This window comes from Ailuropoda melanoleuca, chromosome 1 (assembly GCF_002007445.2).
Source record: "Ailuropoda melanoleuca isolate Jingjing chromosome 1, ASM200744v2, whole genome shotgun sequence".
NCBI classification, from domain to species: Eukaryota; Metazoa; Chordata; class Mammalia; order Carnivora; family Ursidae; genus Ailuropoda; species Ailuropoda melanoleuca.
The window spans coordinates 104,311,795-104,329,934 of NC_048218.1; the positions used below are offsets into that span (position 1 = coordinate 104,311,795).

Sequence of the window (18,140 nt, forward strand, 5' to 3'; positions counted from 1 at the left end):
GTGAGGCAAAGGCTAAAGCAGTGCCAGTCTGTCTGAGTGTAGGCAATGGTGCTTTGATCATACCCGTACAAATGCTTCAGTCCCTTTTAGTTATCCCCAACTCAGCTCATAAGCAGATTTTTGCTGGCGAGAACTCAGATGTGATGCAGCCGCTCCAGTAACTCTTTTCACAGTACCGCATGTCAATACTGGGAATGGTTTCTAATCAATTTAAACTGAACACAATACTTTAATAGAACAAGTTTATTACTCCCACTCGGTAGTTCCTGGGGGCTTTGATGTTAAGTCATACATAATTCGAGAAATACCAGGAATCTTCTTAATCTCAGTGACCATCTTTAACACCACCTGTTATAAAACAAAGATCATAAATAGAAGAGCCAGGATCCAGCACATGTCCAACAGACCTAGAAGGCTTGCATTTACAATTAAAATGTCATCTACTTTTATTATTGTCTTCTATGTGTATGGTATGGTCTCTGATTAATTTTATGTAGTGAACCTAATTTCCTTCTATAGATTTAAGCGAATTAACTCAGTACTACTCAAAGTGTAGTCTGCAAACAGTTGCCAGTCTGAAATTATGTTTGTTACTTGTCCATAACAAGTGTTTAGAAATTCATAGCAATCTGAAATTGCTGTGACATCCAAGCATGTGATTTTATGTATTAAAAGCCAATGCTTCACATATAGTCTGTGGCTGAAATATGTAAGTCTGAGGCCCACACAGTGGCACAGAATGCACTGTACTAACAACCAATACCAAATGTACAAGAGGAGAATAAGGCCTGGTCACGTGAATGGACAGAGATTTGGCAAATTTGAGACTAAGGGGAAACAAACTCTAAGTCACAGTCCCAACCTAGCTATCCAGCTATAACCAGAGCCTTGCATTAGAGTATAGAGCAGAGGTCCACCTAATAAAGTCTCACTTTGATTTTCATTTGCTACTATGCAAATAGCTGCTCTGGAATACTCCAGGGGAGAGAGAATGGGAGAGGGAGGTGGTGATGAAAAATAGCTGGTAGTAGGGGCACCTGGGTGGCTCAGTCGGTTAAGCATCTGCCTTCAGCTCAGGTCATGATCCCAGGGTCCTGGGATGGAGCCCTATATTGGGCTCCCTGTTCAGTGGGGATTCTGCTTCTTCCTCTACCCCTTCCCCCATTCATGCTCTCTCTCGCTCTTCTCTCTCTCAAATAAATAAATAAAATCTTAAAAAAAAAATTGTTGGTAGTAGGCAGAGCATTAAGCAATTCATGGGTGTCTAAGCCACCATGGTATCAAATCTCATCCATTTGTCTAATACACTCTTCTTCACTACTACAGGGTTTTCTCCTTTACTTGGAAAATACTATTTATAAAGTAGAGGTTGGCAAGATTAGATAGAATTATAGATTAGAGGTGGTTACTTTCCACACAGTAATCAGACATCTGGAAGGATTATAATAAATTGAAGGTTTTTTCTAAAAAACTACAGTACATTATTTTTTAATTTAAATTCAATTACCCAAGTTATAGTACATCATTAGTTTCTGATATAATGTTCCATCATTCATTTGAGTGTAACACCCAGTGCTTTATTTAATCAATTATGTGGAGATTAAAAAAAAAAAATAAAAGCCTGGGGGTGGCTCAGTTGGTTGAGCATCCGACTCTTGATTTTGGCTCAGGTCAGGATCTCAGGGTCGTAGGATGTAGCCCTGACTCGAGCCCCCCACCCCCCAACACCCCTTTCAGTCTCTGTGCTCAGTAGGGAGTCTGCTTCTCTCCCCATCCCTCTGTCCTGGTGTGCACGCATGCACACGTGCTAAGAAATCTTTAAAAAAAAAAAAAAAAGCCTATCTTACAAACAGAAAACCAACCCCAGAAATATCAGTTTTGTCATGGCCTATTCCATTCACCATATTATAAAATATATGAGATATTAAAAATGCACATGAGAAAAATACATAAGTTACCTCTACAGGGATTTCATTGCCAGGTGTTGCAGGTATACCAGTCATGAAATCACTAGTAATAAAGGTTCGAATAACCACAGATCTCTGGCATGAAGGCTGCTTCTGAAGTGGGTCCCGATCAAAATGCAACGGTGTCAAAATCACTGGCATCTGGCTAATTTTCCCAGCATATCCTAGAAAAAGGAAGTAAACATGTAGAACCAATTACCACACCATGGAAAAAGCACTCTAACCCAGTTCCATTAAATCCTCCTAGATAGTATCTCAAATCACATACATAACATACCAGTTAAGACTGTCATGATGCATTGTTTTCAACTACTGTCATATCTGTAAGTAAACTCAATTGCAAATACAAACAACAGAATTCGATGATTGCAGCGCTGTTACAGTGATGCGATATATTTAAGTCCACTCTTCTATGGTCTATACTGCAAACACTGAATTAGCAAGCTGTCAACCACTGTCCCCACAGGAAATGCAGAGATTCCTGCAAGCCTCTGGTCACAACATTTTCATCAGACAATCAATACATAACCTTGTTTTACGTATGCTTCTGTTTAAAGACACTTTATTATTTATTTTGGATTCGTTAACATTGAACTCATAGCCAACAGCACTATAATTCACACATGAATAAAGCTTATCTAACCCATGATTTTCTCCATAAGGCACATGACAGCCTTCCTGTGCTCAGAAACCCAGACAGCACCTCAGCACTATGCCTGGGGGACATTTCAAACAGTAAAATCAGAAACAAAAAGCACAGAAATGCAAAAAAATACGGTACTAAATAGACTACGAAACAGACACTTGTTTACAGTAAGAATGAACAAAAAGAGTATCACCTTGTATAACCTCAGCTGGGAACCATGGGAGTCAGGTAACTCCAATTTTTTGCCTACATGTACATATCCACAAACGACCATGAAGGTGAAAAATTTTGTATGGCAGGCAGTATCATAGAACAATCCATAGAAATGAATAATAAAAATAAAAACAACTAAAAATTCAAACTTGCATCCTCCTAACTAGAGATCGTAATGCCACATTTCCAAATTCTAGTTAGAGCATGTAGTAATAAACAAAACGAGCTTACCAGACTCCCTGAGAATGTTATGGGCCTCAAAGTCAGCTTGGCGTAAAGTACTGAGCACCCCTGTTGTTAAGAAAGTGGGAGTAACATCTGTAGGAGGTTCTTTAACTGGTGGGCCAAATATATAGACAACTCTAGAAGGGGAGGAGGTGAAAATTACAGAAAAATGACATTTTAGTAGAAGAAGCAAAAAACACAGAATATCATTCTACTTATTCTGAGGCCCCCCTCTCACCCACTTCAAATCGCCACATGGGTAGAATAGGATATAAGATTATATAGGGGTGCCTGAGTGGCTCAGTCAGCTAAGCATCTGACTTTGGCTGAGGTTATGATCTCGGGGTCCTCGGATCGAGCTCTGCATCAGGCTCCACGCTAAATGGGGCGTCTGCTTGTCTCTCTACTTCTCCCTCTGCCCTTACCCCCACTCATACTCTGTCTCTCTCTCAAATAAAATCTTTAAAAAAAAAAAGATAAACGATTACATACCTTTTTTTGAAAGAGAGAAAGAGACCATGCACACATGGGGAGGGGAGGGGCAGAGGGAGAGAATCTTAAACAGGCTCCACACCCAGTGAAAAGTCCGACAAAGAGCTCAATCTCACAACCCTGAGATAATGACCTGAACCAAAATCCAGAATCAGATGCTTAACTGACTGAGCCACCCAGGTGCCCCAGGATAAGAAGCTATGTTCTACGTCCTTCCTGAAAGTGTATTCTTTGGAATAACAGTATCTCAGAATGTACAAAGATATATGGGATTATCACAATCCTCTTTTCATATAATGTACTGGGATTGATGGGTATCCCCCAAACTTCATGTCCATCTAGAATCTATACATGAAAATAGGGTCTTTGCAGATGTAATCAAGTTAAGATAAGGTCATAATGGATCGGGGTAGGCATTAATTAATCTTTGAAGGTGTCCTAAGAAGAGGAAAATTTGGAAACAGACATAACAGAGAAAGGGCCGTGTAAAGATGGCAACAGATACTGGAGTTACACTGTCATAAGCCAAAGACGACCAGTAAATGCCAGAAACTAGGAAGAGTCAAAGAAGGATCTGACCCCCAGAGCCTTATGCCACAGACAGCATGGCCCTGCTAACACCCGGACTTCAGACTTCTAGCCTCTAGAACTGAGAGAGAATAAATTTGTTTTAAGCCTCCTGGTTTGTGAGAATTTGTTATAGTACCCCTAAAAAATAAATACACACAAGCCTGGGGGAACACTGAAGTTGAACAAAAAAATAGGTTGTTTTATGCCAGAACTTCAGAAACTATATGTTAATATGCACTAGAAACCCCCAAGATAAGGCTACAGGGCATTTCCCAAACTTATTTGACTACTCAATTTTTTTTTTTCACTTTGGAAAACACTGATTTCAAAGAAAAATTCTCATTTCCCCATTATTAAAAATGTTACCAAAAGAGAACTTGGTATCCTACTATTTGGTCCTAAAAGGAATAACTCACTACTTCTTTAAGTAAACATCCGTTTGAAAGATAGGAAGATACACTGCAGGTGTTAATAAAAGTAACTTAAATAAAAGAACACAGCTGAGGAAATTCGGATCAGATAATTCCAACTCAAGAGGAACCCTACCACTGGTTGGGAGGATCTGTTCCACAACCTTCACCCAGGAAACAAGAGGCAATCAGGATATAGATATGAATGCATCCTAGCTTTCCCGACTTGGGACTCCAGCCAGCACACAACTGTCCCCTTTCCCTAGCCTTATTTGTCTTAACTAAAGAAAATACATCTCTCTTGGCAACTTCCATGGTGAAGTTTAATAATTTTTTTTCTTTTTTCTTAATATGTACTTGGAATAAAAACATACAGAAGAGCATCAGATCAAAACCACACTACCACCAACTAATTCATTGCCTCCTCCCAAACATAATATATAGCAAGTTTTTGTCTCCTGTATCAAATGCCACACTTCCACTAAACAATACAGTCCCTAGAGTTCATAAATGATCCTTCGGGGAAAAAGCAACTAGGAAAAAGAATGCCATGAACTTGCTCTTTCTTATTTCTTACAAACAAGAGTGTTCATAGAAGGCACAGGAATAAGTAGTCTGTCACATTGCACAGAACAGTAAAACTGGACCAGACACTCTCTATACAAAGATTCCACAATGCAAATTAGGAAAAAATTAGGCAAAAATAGAAAAAAATGTTTTTGTTTAAATTCCAACTCCCAAAACAGACCCTGGCTAAGAAATCTAAAATTCACCAAGACTCTTAAAGGCTTGCTAGGTTCATATTTTTAAATCTATTTTTTTTGTTTGTTGGTTGTTAGACTTCATTATTTTGCAGGGGGGAGGGATGTTTGGGAAAGGAGGGAGGAAAACAAACGAGAGAGGAAAACAAACGAGGGAAAAAGAAAACAGGCAAAGAAACCAGCATATAAAAGGAAGAAAAAGTTTAAACAAGGATGAGGGACCGGTGGCAAAAGAAAAAGAGAGAGAGAGAGAGATCAAACTGTAAGAATGTTGTGAAATAAAAAACAGAAGCAGTTGAGTCAAACTTAGGGAAAGGGAATGTTCTCTATGACCTAAGAAGTTTATTTAGACATTAAGCATTCTCTAGAAGATAGATTATGAACCATTACTTTAACCAAGGCAATTATCTCCATTCAAAATAGCTAATTACAAATTAACCATTATTAATTAAAAATTCACTCTTTTCAGTGTATTGACAGTGCTTCTCTATCTGCAGGCCTTAGATTCAACACAGTAATAAGCCTCTTAGTGGGCATGTTCCCACCAGTTAAAAACTGGCTTCCCTCTGACTCCTTGTCTCAAAGGACACACTATACATACCTGCTGGGCGAACACCAATAGTTGGTTCCTAATTCCTGCAACAAACGTGAGTAAACTGAAACCTCAAGTAATCTTTTTGGTTGTGAATTGCTTAATACTCTAAATACTCACGAAGAAAATAAAAGAGAGTAGACAATGGTGAAACTAGAACATTTAATCAGCAATCTGGTATGAGATTCTTTGAACTCTATATGGGACAGTGCAATGGAGCATTACACATAGATTATAAATCAGCTGTTGATATATCCAACGTTAGAAATTACCATGCAAGTGAAAAAAAAACTAGATCCGAAAAAAAAAATAAATTCAAAATAAATTCTACATGTAGTTGTTTTAATGATATCTGGCATATGCCTATTTCTTTTCTTTGACCCCCCCTGGGATTACCAAATTAACCAAGTCTCTATTGGTAATCCTATAACCCATACATATTCCTTCCAGTAGAAGAAATCCTGGAAGGAAAGATATTACCATAAAACCAACAGCTAGCATAAGCTCCTAATTTGGAAGACAGGTTTTAAAAGTGCCTTTAATATTTAATACTTAATTTTTTACAATCCTTCCTATTTTTTGTTTAAACAAGAGCAAAAAGTCTTTTAATAAGCAGATGATTACACTGTGACAAAGGAACAAAACACAAGGTATTATTAAGTATCTGCTCAACTATTACCTACGTGCATACCTGTATCTATACTTTGAGCTTTTGGTCTCTCAATAGTGGGAAGACCTTAAAAAATACCTCCTTCCGTTTCACCTCGTAACTTATCCCCTGCAGAACATACCTGTTAATGTTGTGACACATGCGAGGTATAAGTCTAGCCAGGAAAATAAGAGATTCCCAGTCAGGCTCATCTTTACTGGAGATTCCACACACGTAACTGTAGGAACGACAGTCACCCTGAAAATAAAAATACACTAATTTTTAATGGTTTTCTAGAAGCCAAAAGACGGACTGGAAAATATTTCATGCATGGTAACACCATCAACAATTTTTTTCTTTTTTTTTAAACAAAAACATGTTTGAATAAAAGTTATACAAATATTTCTCTAATGATATAAACCCTAAATTAAAATCCCATATTAAATTCTACCTAACTCAGTTCAGACATAAAGTGTCGTGGAAATTTTAAAAATTTATTCAACACATGCCAGAGGCCCACTGAGATTTCATTCCAAGTAGCTGCCCAAATGTACATAGCCAGCACACCTAATTTGGCAGACAAGATCTGCCCATGTTTTACCTCAACATAATAAAGGCTATATATGAAAAACCTACAGCTAACATCATGCTCAATGGTGAAAAACTGACAGCTTTTCCTCTAAGAGCAGGAACAAGACAAGGATGTCCTTCCTCTCCTGCCACTTCTATTCAATGTAGTACTGGAAGCCCTGACTACAGCAATCAGAGAAGAAAAAAATAAGAAGTATCAATAGTGGCAAAGAAGTTAAGCTGTCACTATTTGAAGACAGCATGATGTTACACATGGGAAATCCTACAGACTCCACCAAAAACTACTAGCAGTAATAAATGAATTTAGTAAAATTGCAGGATACAAAATTAATGCCCAGAAATCAGTAGCATTTCGATACACTGACAATGAAATAGCAGAAAGAGAAATTAAGAAAATAATACCATTTACAATTGCACAAGAAGAATTACATACCTAGGGACAAACTTAACCAAGAAGTGAAAGACCTGTAACTCTGATAACTATAAAACACTGATGAAAGAAACTGAAGAGGACACAAACAAATGGAAAGATATTCCATGCTCACGGATTAGAAGAATTAAATTGTTAAAATTTCCATACTACCCAAAGCAATCTACACATTCAATGCAATCCATATCAAAATACCAACATTTTTCACAGAGCTAGAGTAATACTAAAATCTGTATGGAACCACAAAAGACCCTGGACAGCCAAAGCAATCTTGCAAAAGAACAAAGCTAAGGTATTATTCCAGATTTCAAGATAAACTACAAGGACACAGTAATCAAAACAGTATAAAAATAAAACAGAACAAAACCTGTATGATACTGGCACAAAAACAGACACATATATCAGTGGAAAAGAATAGAGAGGCCAGAAGTAAACCCACACTTGTACAATCAATTAATCTATGACAAAGGAGGCAAGAATATACAATGGGGAAAAACAGTCCTTTCAATAAATGGTACTAGGAAAGCTGGACAGCTACATGTAAAAGATTAAACTGGACCACTTTCTAACACCATTCACAAAAATAAACTCAAAACGGATTAAAGATCTAAATGTGAGACCTGAAACCACAAAAATCCTAGAAGAGAAAACAGGCAATTTCTTTGGTATCAGCCATAGTAAACATTTTTCTAGAAATGTCTGAGGCAAAGGAAACAAAAGGGAAAATAAACTATTGGGGCTACATTGAAATAAAAAGTTTTTGCACAGTGAAGAAAACCACTGATAAAGCCAAAAGGCAACCTAGCGAATGGGAGAAGACATTTGCAAACGATATATCCAATAAGGGGTTAATATCCAAAATATGTAAAGAACTCACACAACACCAAAAAAACCCAAACAATCCATATCAATAGGTATTTTTTCAAAGAAGACCTACAGATCGTCAAAAGACTCACGAAAAGATGCTCAGCATCACTAATCATCAAGGAAATGCAAATCAAAAGCACAATGAGATATCCCCCATACCTGTTAGAATGGTTAGTATCAAAAAGACAAATAAGAGTTGTCAAGGATGTGGAGAAAAAAGAACCTGTGTGTACTGTTGGTGGGAATGTACAGCCACTGTGGAAAACAGTTTCTCAAAAAATTAAAAATAGAAATGCCATAAGATCCAATAATTTTGTAATTTTACTAATGGATATTTACCCAATGAAAATAAAAACATTAAGTTGAAAAGATACATGCACCTCTATGTTTACAGCAGCATTATTTACAATAACCAAGATATGGAAGAAACTTAAGTGTCCATCAAGAGATAAATGGATAAGGAAGATGTGGTATGCACACACGCACACAGAGAGAATATTATGCAGCCATAAAAAAGGATGAGGTTTTTGTTTTTGTTTTTTTGCCATTTGCAAAACATGGATAGACCTAGAGGATATTATGCTAAGTGAAGTCTGGCTGGAAAAGACAAACACTATATGATTTCACTCATATATGAAACCTAAACAAACCCAATAAACAGCTAAATCAGACCTATGAATACAGGAATAAACTGATGATTATCAGAGGAAAGGAGCGTGGGAGGATGGGCAAAATGGGTGAAGGGGGAGAGATACAAGCTCCCAGTTAGAAGATGACTAAGTCATAGGAATAAAAGCCACAACATAGGGAATATAGTCGATGATATTATAATAGGGATATATGGTGACAGCTACACTTGTGGTAACAAGCATAGAATAACATATAGAGAAGCTGAATCACTATGTTGTACACCTGAAAATAACATAACATTGTGTGTCAACTATACTCACACACACACAAAACTATTAAAATGAAAAAAGATCTACCCATGTGTATTAGCTGGATATCCTTAAGTATTCTTAAGTCAGAGATAAAAATAATTTCATTAACATTTACTATAAATTTCTTTAAAAATGAACCACTGAAAGAAAGTTAACTTAAAAATAAATGAATAAAACATAATATTGATTCCCTTTTCTTTGTCCTTTTTTTTTTTTTTTAAGACTTATGTATTTGAGAGAAAGAGAGCACAAGAGGGAGGGGTAGGAGGAGAGAGAATCTCAAGTAGACTCTGCACTGAGTGCAGTGCCCGACACAGGGCTCGATCTCATGACCCAGAGATCATGACCTGAGCTGAAACCAAGAGTAGGATACTTAACCAACTGCTCCGCCCAGAGACCCCTCCTCTGTCCTTTTTAACCCAAGTGATTTGCTTTATAAATAAATAAATAAATAAATAAATAAATAAATAAATAAATAAATAAATGTTAAACTAAGATAAGCAATTTAAAAAGATTCATTAGCTAACTACCTACCAGCCACGATACTGAGAATATGAGAATTTAGACTATATGAATGCTAACTTGATAGTATTTATCAAAGTTTAAAGTGTACATGTTTTTGGGTTTTTTTTTTAAGATTTTATTTATTTATTTGACAGAGAGAGACAGCCAGCGAGAGAGGGAACACAAGCAGGGGGAGTGGGAGAGGAAGAAGCAGGCTCATAGTGGAGGAGCCTGATGTGGGGCTCGATCCCAGAATGCTGGGATCACGCCCTGAGCCGAAGGCAGACACTTAACCACTGCGCTACCCAGGCGCCCCTAAAGTGTACATGTTCTTAATTCAGGACATGATCTTACACAGTAGCATGACTAACTGCTTGAAGAATTAAGATATTACTTGCTGAAATGCCTATATTAGTGAAAAACTGAAACAGTTTAAATGTCCACTGGTAGGGGAATGATTAAACTATCATATAACCATACATGGAATACAAGGCAGTAGTTAAGAATAATCTACTGGTAATGGCATACAAAGATAAGAAATTCGTGATGTCAAGTTTAAAGGAAAACGACGATAATGCACATCTATAATTCCTTTTACTTTCTTTTTAAAATTAATGTTTCTGGAAGGACACATACAACCCAACTGGAGAATAGACAGAAGGAAAATTACTCTAAAGGTACTGAGTTTTTGCTTATTTTTTTTTTTTACAAGTATGGTTTATTTTGGGATTTAGAAAATAAACTTCATTGCTATACTAACCATGAATTATAATTTTTTTCTGGGCTTCCAAGGGTCTCACCTTCAAAAGCATAAACAACTAGAATAAAGTAAGATATCTAACAACAAAAGAAACTTTTATTTTGATGGTAGAAGTAGTGGAACCTGAAATAAACTTCATTTTTAAAGAAGTCATTCATCTAACAAACTGCCTCAAACATCTACTCATCTAACATTATTATCTATAATAATTATCTAAAAAGGGAAATGGGGAACTGATTCAATTCAACTTCCTGCCTGGCAGGAGTTAGTATAGAGTTGGAAGTTCTCTGTAAGAGATCTACTTAGGACTGGAAAAACTTACAAATCAAAGAACTTATCTGTTCTATTTTTATATAGTAGGGTAATATGTGCCTAAAAGTATCATAGCATAAATTTCCAAATGAATCTGTGTATGATGAGATAAACAAACACCACTGAAAGAAAAGTATTTCTGTAATTCCAGAAAGGGTGATTTTAATAGTAATTTAAAAAGAATATACATGGCTTTCACATATGGCCTTTAAAAGGGGGGGAAGGAGGAACAAGTTCAAAATAACTGGACCTTTCATTTCCATGAACTAAAATACTTTAAAGGCAACAATGAATTTTTATTATCTCATTTACAGACAGAGCTACATGGATTCAAGAGATGGAGGAATTTAAACTGATGACTCAACTTCATGTATTTAGGAAAAAGAATATACTAAGTCTCAGATGAATAATCTCTAAAACAGAGTTAATTTCTTTCCACACATAAGGAAGGCCCAGTAACTGGCATTCATACCATTTTGAGCTGAATTACTGACACCTTTTCTAGTTTCATTTAACTAAAAACCCTAACAGAATAGAAACTTTCCTCTTCCCTACCCTCCCAAGCTTTTCCCTAGAAACTCACCTGAGGATCATATAAAGGAGAATTTAATATAATCTATTTACAAATAACATTTTAAAACTGAGACCTGTATTACCCTTACATGCTTTTACAATTAGAACAATAGATTCAAAATGTTAGTTGTACATGATCACAGCTAAGAGACAACATGTTGACGAGGCAGAGAGCACTGCTTTAAGGAATACACAAGCTGAGAGCAAGACCTAAATAGTGTAACATGTTCATCTGGGGGCCTTCTTGCACTTAAGACTCCTAAAGTCACGGTACATTTTCACACCAAGAGGCAGACATGAGGATATGACTTCCTGATACCTGCCCTTCAAGGCAGAAGCAAGCAAGTCAACCCTATAGCAAACCATTGTTTGAATATTTACTTTTGGTTAGATGACAGATGTTCCCAAACTACAAAATCTCAGCCTGAATATTTAGTTCCTATAACCTTATTCACTCCATAAGCACTCTATAAAGTACCACCTTTTTACATTTCTAAATTTGGTGTATATGCTTTCATATTTCATTTATCTAAGTCATTCCTATTTCAGTATTAGTGGAAAGATTAAACTGCAAAAAGTTATGTCACAGATCAATGAATTCACACAACTCACCTGCACACCTACAGTTTTAATTGGCAGAAGAAAGGCATTCAATGAATGCAAACTTGTAATTTGCATCAGCTTCTCCTGGTCTTCTTCCGTTGTACAAGCTTTGACTCTTTGTAATAGTGTATGCGGCTGAGAAAACCAAACAGACATTTCTTAAGGTTTCAAGAAATAAGGTATTCTTTTGGTATCTATTACTATCTTATGTATCTACCCTTACTGGTTTACAGAAACAGTTTCTATTTGATATTTTTCTTTGACGTGTGTGTGCTATGCAATACATCAGAATTTCACTCCTGAGGGCCAGGGCTATGAGAAGTTAAGTATCAGGATAAGAAACACAAATTATATTTGTATACTTCGGAGATTTAATCCTGTCACCATCAAGGGACATACCTCACATGAGGTAAACCTTTTTCTTATAATAAAACTTCTTACCATAAAGTCACTTTTGTCTAAAATTAATAGATATCCACCAACTTTTATTTGGTGTATTTGCCTGGTATATGCTCTTCCATTCTTTTACTTTCATTCTTTCTCTCCTTAGGTAAACAGACTATAATTAGATTTTACTTCTCAATCCAGTTTAACAATCTATGTCATAACTAGAGATGTTAGTCCTTTTAATTAATTGTCGGTTAATAATGTGGTTGAATTTCATTCTACCATTTTATTCAGCAGTTTCTATTTGTTCCAGTTTTTAGGTTTCTTTCTCTTTTCTTACATTTTTCTAAACTATTTCTCCTAGCTCATTTATTTCTCTTCTACTGGTTTTGAAGTTAAACTCTGTATTTTTCTTCTTTTAGTAGTTCCCCTAAGTGTTAACACGGATACTTAACAGAAGAGAATCAATCTCTCTGTCCTCCTGGCAAACAATACAAGCATCTTCGCTTTAACTCCAATCAATTTCCTGTGGCTTATATGCTATTTTAACTGTATATTGTTATAATATTTTTAAACAAACAAAAATTAGAGATTATTTTATTATACAGCCCATGTTTGTTTCAGGCTGAGAACCACTGCCTTTAGTTCCTTAAGTATTTGACTGCTGGTAGTCAATTCTGTTTATCTAAAAATGTCTTTATTTGCCCTAGTTCTTAGAAGACAGGTCATCTGTTCACTATTCACCATTATTTTCTCATGTAATCCTCTTGTTTTTACTGTGCTTTCAGTATAACAGTCTTTCCTGGATAAACAATCTTTCTTCTGTAGCTGTTTTGTCTTTGGCAGTCCGCAGTTTTGGTAGGTATGCCTACTAGGTGTCATTTATTTTTCCATTATCCTAAATCAGATGTGTTAACATTTCCTGAATCTGAGGCATGGTGTCTTCACCAGTGTGGACAAATTCAAATATTTTTATCTATTATCTCCTCCCGAACATACGTTAAAATTGACCTTTTCATTCTATTTTAACCTCGTCTCTATATATTTTCTCTTTGATGCTTTGTTCCGATTTCTGGAAAATTTCTTAACATCTCTCCTTGAGTTCATTACTTCTTTCTTTAGCTGTTTTCAATTTCAGTTATTTTTATTACTAGAACTTAATTTTTTCAAAGCTGCCCAAGTTATTTTGATAGTCTTTTACCATATACCTTATTCTTATTATCAACTGCTTCTTTTAATTCTATGTACTTTATACTAACTCCAGTATCTGAAGTGTTTGAGGGTCTTGTTCTGCCAGTTTTTTCCGCTAGCTCTCATTCAAGTTACCTTACTTCTATATAAATTTTGTAATTTTTTAAGTTCATATATATTTATTGGAACTCTATATGTGGGGATCTTTTAAGGCCTTAAGACACTCAAGAATTAACACTGCTAAGCCTGACACTTGGAAGCACTACCAACCAGGTCCACTTTAAATTCTTAGCTTGAAGTTTTTCAGACCCCTTCACATCTAGCAGTTCTAGGGATTCAAGGTATCTTATCCATTGTAAGGTTAAAAAGATAAGTCTACATTTACAAGTCTCTGTAGAATATTTTCTTTATAGTCATTTACATGTTAAATTACCCTGAATTCTCAAAAAATGAAACTCTAATACATTCATTGTAAATACTAAAGTACTACAAGAATCCATTCAATTCCTTATACTGATGAGCTGTGTCCATTTAAAACTCTTATAATATACAAATTCAATGCAAATTATTACCTTCTTAACACTTGCAGAAAAATCAGCTACTATTTTCAAAATATTGTTGGTTTCAGGGAAGTCCTTACAAATATAAGGTTCTTCAGCACATATTACTCTGATTGCCAGGCCAGGACCTAAAGAGAACAATAACCATTGTATTTAATATAAATTTTATATTTAATATAAAAATATCAGTTTCCAAATATAAAATCCTTCCAAAAATTAAAATCCATTGGCCATTTTAAGTTTTTTCCAGTTTTACTGAGACATAATTGACATATAAGCATTATAAGTTTGGTGTTTTTTTTAAGACGTATTCATCTATTTGAGAGAGAGGGAAGGGTAGAGGGAGAGAACCCCAAGCAGACTCCCTGTCAAGAATGGCGCCCAACTGGGGAGCCAATCCAATGATCCCAAGATGAAATCAAGAGTGGGAGGCCCAACTGAGCCCCTCCACTTTAACTTTTTTTTAAGTGTTTTATTTCAAATGTAACTATTAGTTTCCCATCCAACTCATCATTTTTTAGAATGCTTTAGTTCTCTTTACATCAATGATTTCTATCTCCTATTTTTGATCGTCCATGTATTAAGCATCACAAAATTCTCCAATAAATATTAATTCAAAATATACATGCCCATCTTTTTTAAAATTAAAGGAATTTCTAAATATATAGAAAAGTAAAGTGGACAGTGTAATGAACCACCTTATTATTCATCACCCAGGTTAACTACCAATCTAATTTTAGGAAGAATACGCTATTTAAAAAAAAAAAAAAAAAAGGAAAAACAGAGTGTTTAATTCCAAAAATGTGAACTGGTATTTCTATTTCACCAAATACTTAAAAGGATGAAAACATAAGGTATGCATGGATCTAAAAAAAAGTGGATTCTGCTTCTTTACTATAACAGAAAAGGTATCCTGTGAGATATCTGGTTATAGACAAAATCTTAGCCATGTTTCATTAATTCCTCAGTTTCATTCATCTGTAGAATAAACAGCTTATTTGAGGTAAGTAGTATGCCTTATTTCTTTAAAAGCACCAAAATGTTTTTTACCAAAGAAATCTTACATAATAAATAAAATCCAATATATAAATAAACTTTTAAAAGCCAAGTGACTCTAGTGCAATGATGACCAAGGACACAGACTACTTGGCTCCCTCCCTTACACTCACAAACAATCCTTTGCCAACACACAGGTTAGAGACTGAACATCTTGAATTCCCAGATTTGAAGTTTATTGATACAAACAACTCTGATCACCACATGAATATACCTTTGTAACACTGCTTATAGGACCAATAAGATATTTAAGAGTACAAGCTCTGAAGTGAGACTATCAGGGCTAGAATCCCAGCTCCAAACCTAATCTGCATTAATTTTTGGAGAATTGGGCTCTGTCCCCAAAATATCCTCAACTATAAAGCAGAATAATGGTAGTTTTATTGTGAGGATCCAATAAGACAGTATGTGTAAAATATTCAGAATGCCTAGCACATACTAGTACTTAAGAATTGTTAACTTTTACTATGCTTAATTAGACCATTCTCTCAACTCATCACCAAATGACTATTATAAAGAGCCAGAAACTGAGGTACAAGCTTACCCAGCTCAAGAACTTATAACAAAAATAGTTTAAGACTCTCAGTCCTAACTTTAAATAAATACCACCTCTAATTAGTTATTTTTCTGTATGACAGCAGCAAAGGACTATTTAAACTGAGTATTTTTTATTTGTTCATGAATTAGTTACATACAGCCCTATGCAAAGAAGTAATTCATCCATTCAGATAAGTCAACCATAGGATTAGGATTTCAGAGAACCACATTTTAACCTGGTCTTCCATGGAAGGCATCATGGTATAGCAGAAAGAACATATAAATTGCCGCTCTAACACTAAGAATTGTATGGCAATGTGGGGCACCTGGGTTGCTCAGTCTGTTAATAAGCATCTGACTCCTGATTTCAGCTCAGGTCATGATCTCAGGGTTGTCAGATCAAGCCCCATGTCAGGCTCCACACTGGGTGCGGAGCCTGCTTAAGATTCTCTCTCCCTATCTCTCTGCCTATTCCCCTGCTAGCCTTCACGCTCGCTCTAAAATAAATAAAATCTTTAAAAAAAAAAATGTGTGGCAATGTTATTAAAATAACTCTATGCCTTGTTTTTCTCATCTGATGGCAACATTATAGGTCAGACTCACTGGAGTGTTGTAATACTTAAATATAAATACAATGGAAAATAATTATGTAAGAAAATGAAGTACATACAATAGATATTAAGAAGAATTTTGTTCCCCACCCACCCTTTCCTTTCTCTAAAGTTACATATTCCCTGAGATAAAAATTTATTTCAAAATTGTCTGAATTGATTTTTCAACATGAAAGTCTAATGACAAATCGAGCAATTCAATTCTTTTTTTTTTTTTACCTGGAAATGGATGCCTGGAAACTAACTCTTCCGGAAGTCCAAGTTCTCTGCCTAAAATTCTTACTTCATCCTTATGAAAATCTTTCAGAGGTTCTATTACTTTTCCCTACAGATGGAAAAAGCCAATTAATACAAATTAGTAATGAAAATGACATGGAAAATAAAGAGTAACATATTATTGGCCTTTCCTGTTGATTTTTAAATCTAAGGTGAAAGACATTTTTTAAAATTTCATATTTTAAAGTATTTTCTCCCATGTGTTCATAAGGAATTAAATGAATATTTTACTGCTCTTCATACTTTGAAACACATTTTAAACATAAACCTTTCAAATATAAATAAATCAGAGCAGTCCTACCCACCATCTCTGATCTAGTTCTCATTAGAATGGAAAGCAATTAGAAAACATCATACTAGTGTTTCAAAATTCAAGCTCTCCAAATGATATCATTAAGTGAAAAGACAACCTACTCCTATTTGATAAAGGGCCTATAGAGTGTATAAAGAACACTTACAATTCAGTAATAAAAAGATAAATAAACCAATCAAAAATGTGTAAAAGATCTGAATAGGTATTTCTAAGAAGATATACAAATGGCCAATAAGCACATGAAAAGATGCTCAACATCATTAGTTATTAAGGAAATGCAAATCAAAGTCACAATGAAAGGGGCACCGGGTGGCTCAGATGGTTAAGCATCTGCCCTCGGCTCAGGTCATGGTCCCAGAGTCCTGGGATCAAGCCCCACACTGGGCTCCCTGCAGGGAGCCTGCTTCTCCCTCTCCCTCTGCTGTTTCCACCTGCTTGTGCTCTCTTGCTCTGTCAAATAAATAAATAAAATCTAAAAAAAAAAAAAAAATCACAATGAGATACCACTTCACATCCACTAAGATGCCTATGACAGACAGTAGCCATCTTAATGAGTGTGAATTACAAAAAAAAAGACAGAGAGAGAAAATAACAATTGTTGACAAGGTGTGGAACATTGTTGATGGATTAAAATATGGTATAACTGCTATGGAAACACTAAGAAGTCCCTTTTAAAAATTAAAAATAGAACTACCACGGGGTGCCTGGGTGACTCAGTCAGTAGAGCATGCAACTCTTAATCTTGGCATTGTAAATTCAAGCCTCATGCTGAATGTAGAGATTACTTAAAATCTTACAAAAACAAAACAAACAAAAAAACCCTACCGTACGATCCAGCAATACTGCTTCTTATATATAACAAAAAACAAAAAACAAAACAAAACAAAAAACTGAAAGCAGGGTCTCCAAGAGATATTTGCCAACTCATGTTCATAGCAGCACAAGTCACAATAACCAAAAAGGAGAAGCAACCCAAATATCCGTTGATAGATAAATGGATAAACAAAAGGTGTATATACATACAATGAATCATTATTTAACCTTAAGAAGGAAGGAAATCGTGTCACATGTTACAACATGGATGAACCTTGAGGACCTATGCT

The 18,140-nt window shown here is 35.5% G+C and overlaps 1 protein-coding gene across 2 annotated transcripts in view; it reads right to left on the reverse strand.

Moving 5' to 3' along the window:
* Positions 1 to 228: 228 nt before the first annotated feature.
* Positions 229 to 18,140, reverse strand: part of GMPS (guanine monophosphate synthase) — a 56,109-nt gene continuing 38,197 nt past the window's right edge. For both annotated transcript variants that reach the window (XM_011232997.3, XM_019806464.2), the window contains 7 exons: positions 16,668 to 16,773; positions 14,257 to 14,372; positions 12,116 to 12,241; positions 6,668 to 6,783; positions 3,058 to 3,188; positions 1,959 to 2,131; positions 229 to 348 (listed from right to left, as the gene is read on the reverse strand). In XM_011232997.3, the coding sequence (XP_011231299.1) occupies positions 247 to 348; positions 1,959 to 2,131; positions 3,058 to 3,188; positions 6,668 to 6,783; positions 12,116 to 12,241; positions 14,257 to 14,372; positions 16,668 to 16,773 (870 nt within the window). In that variant the 3' untranslated portion in view covers positions 229 to 246. The remainder of the gene's footprint in view (positions 349 to 1,958; positions 2,132 to 3,057; positions 3,189 to 6,667; positions 6,784 to 12,115; positions 12,242 to 14,256; positions 14,373 to 16,667; positions 16,774 to 18,140) is intronic.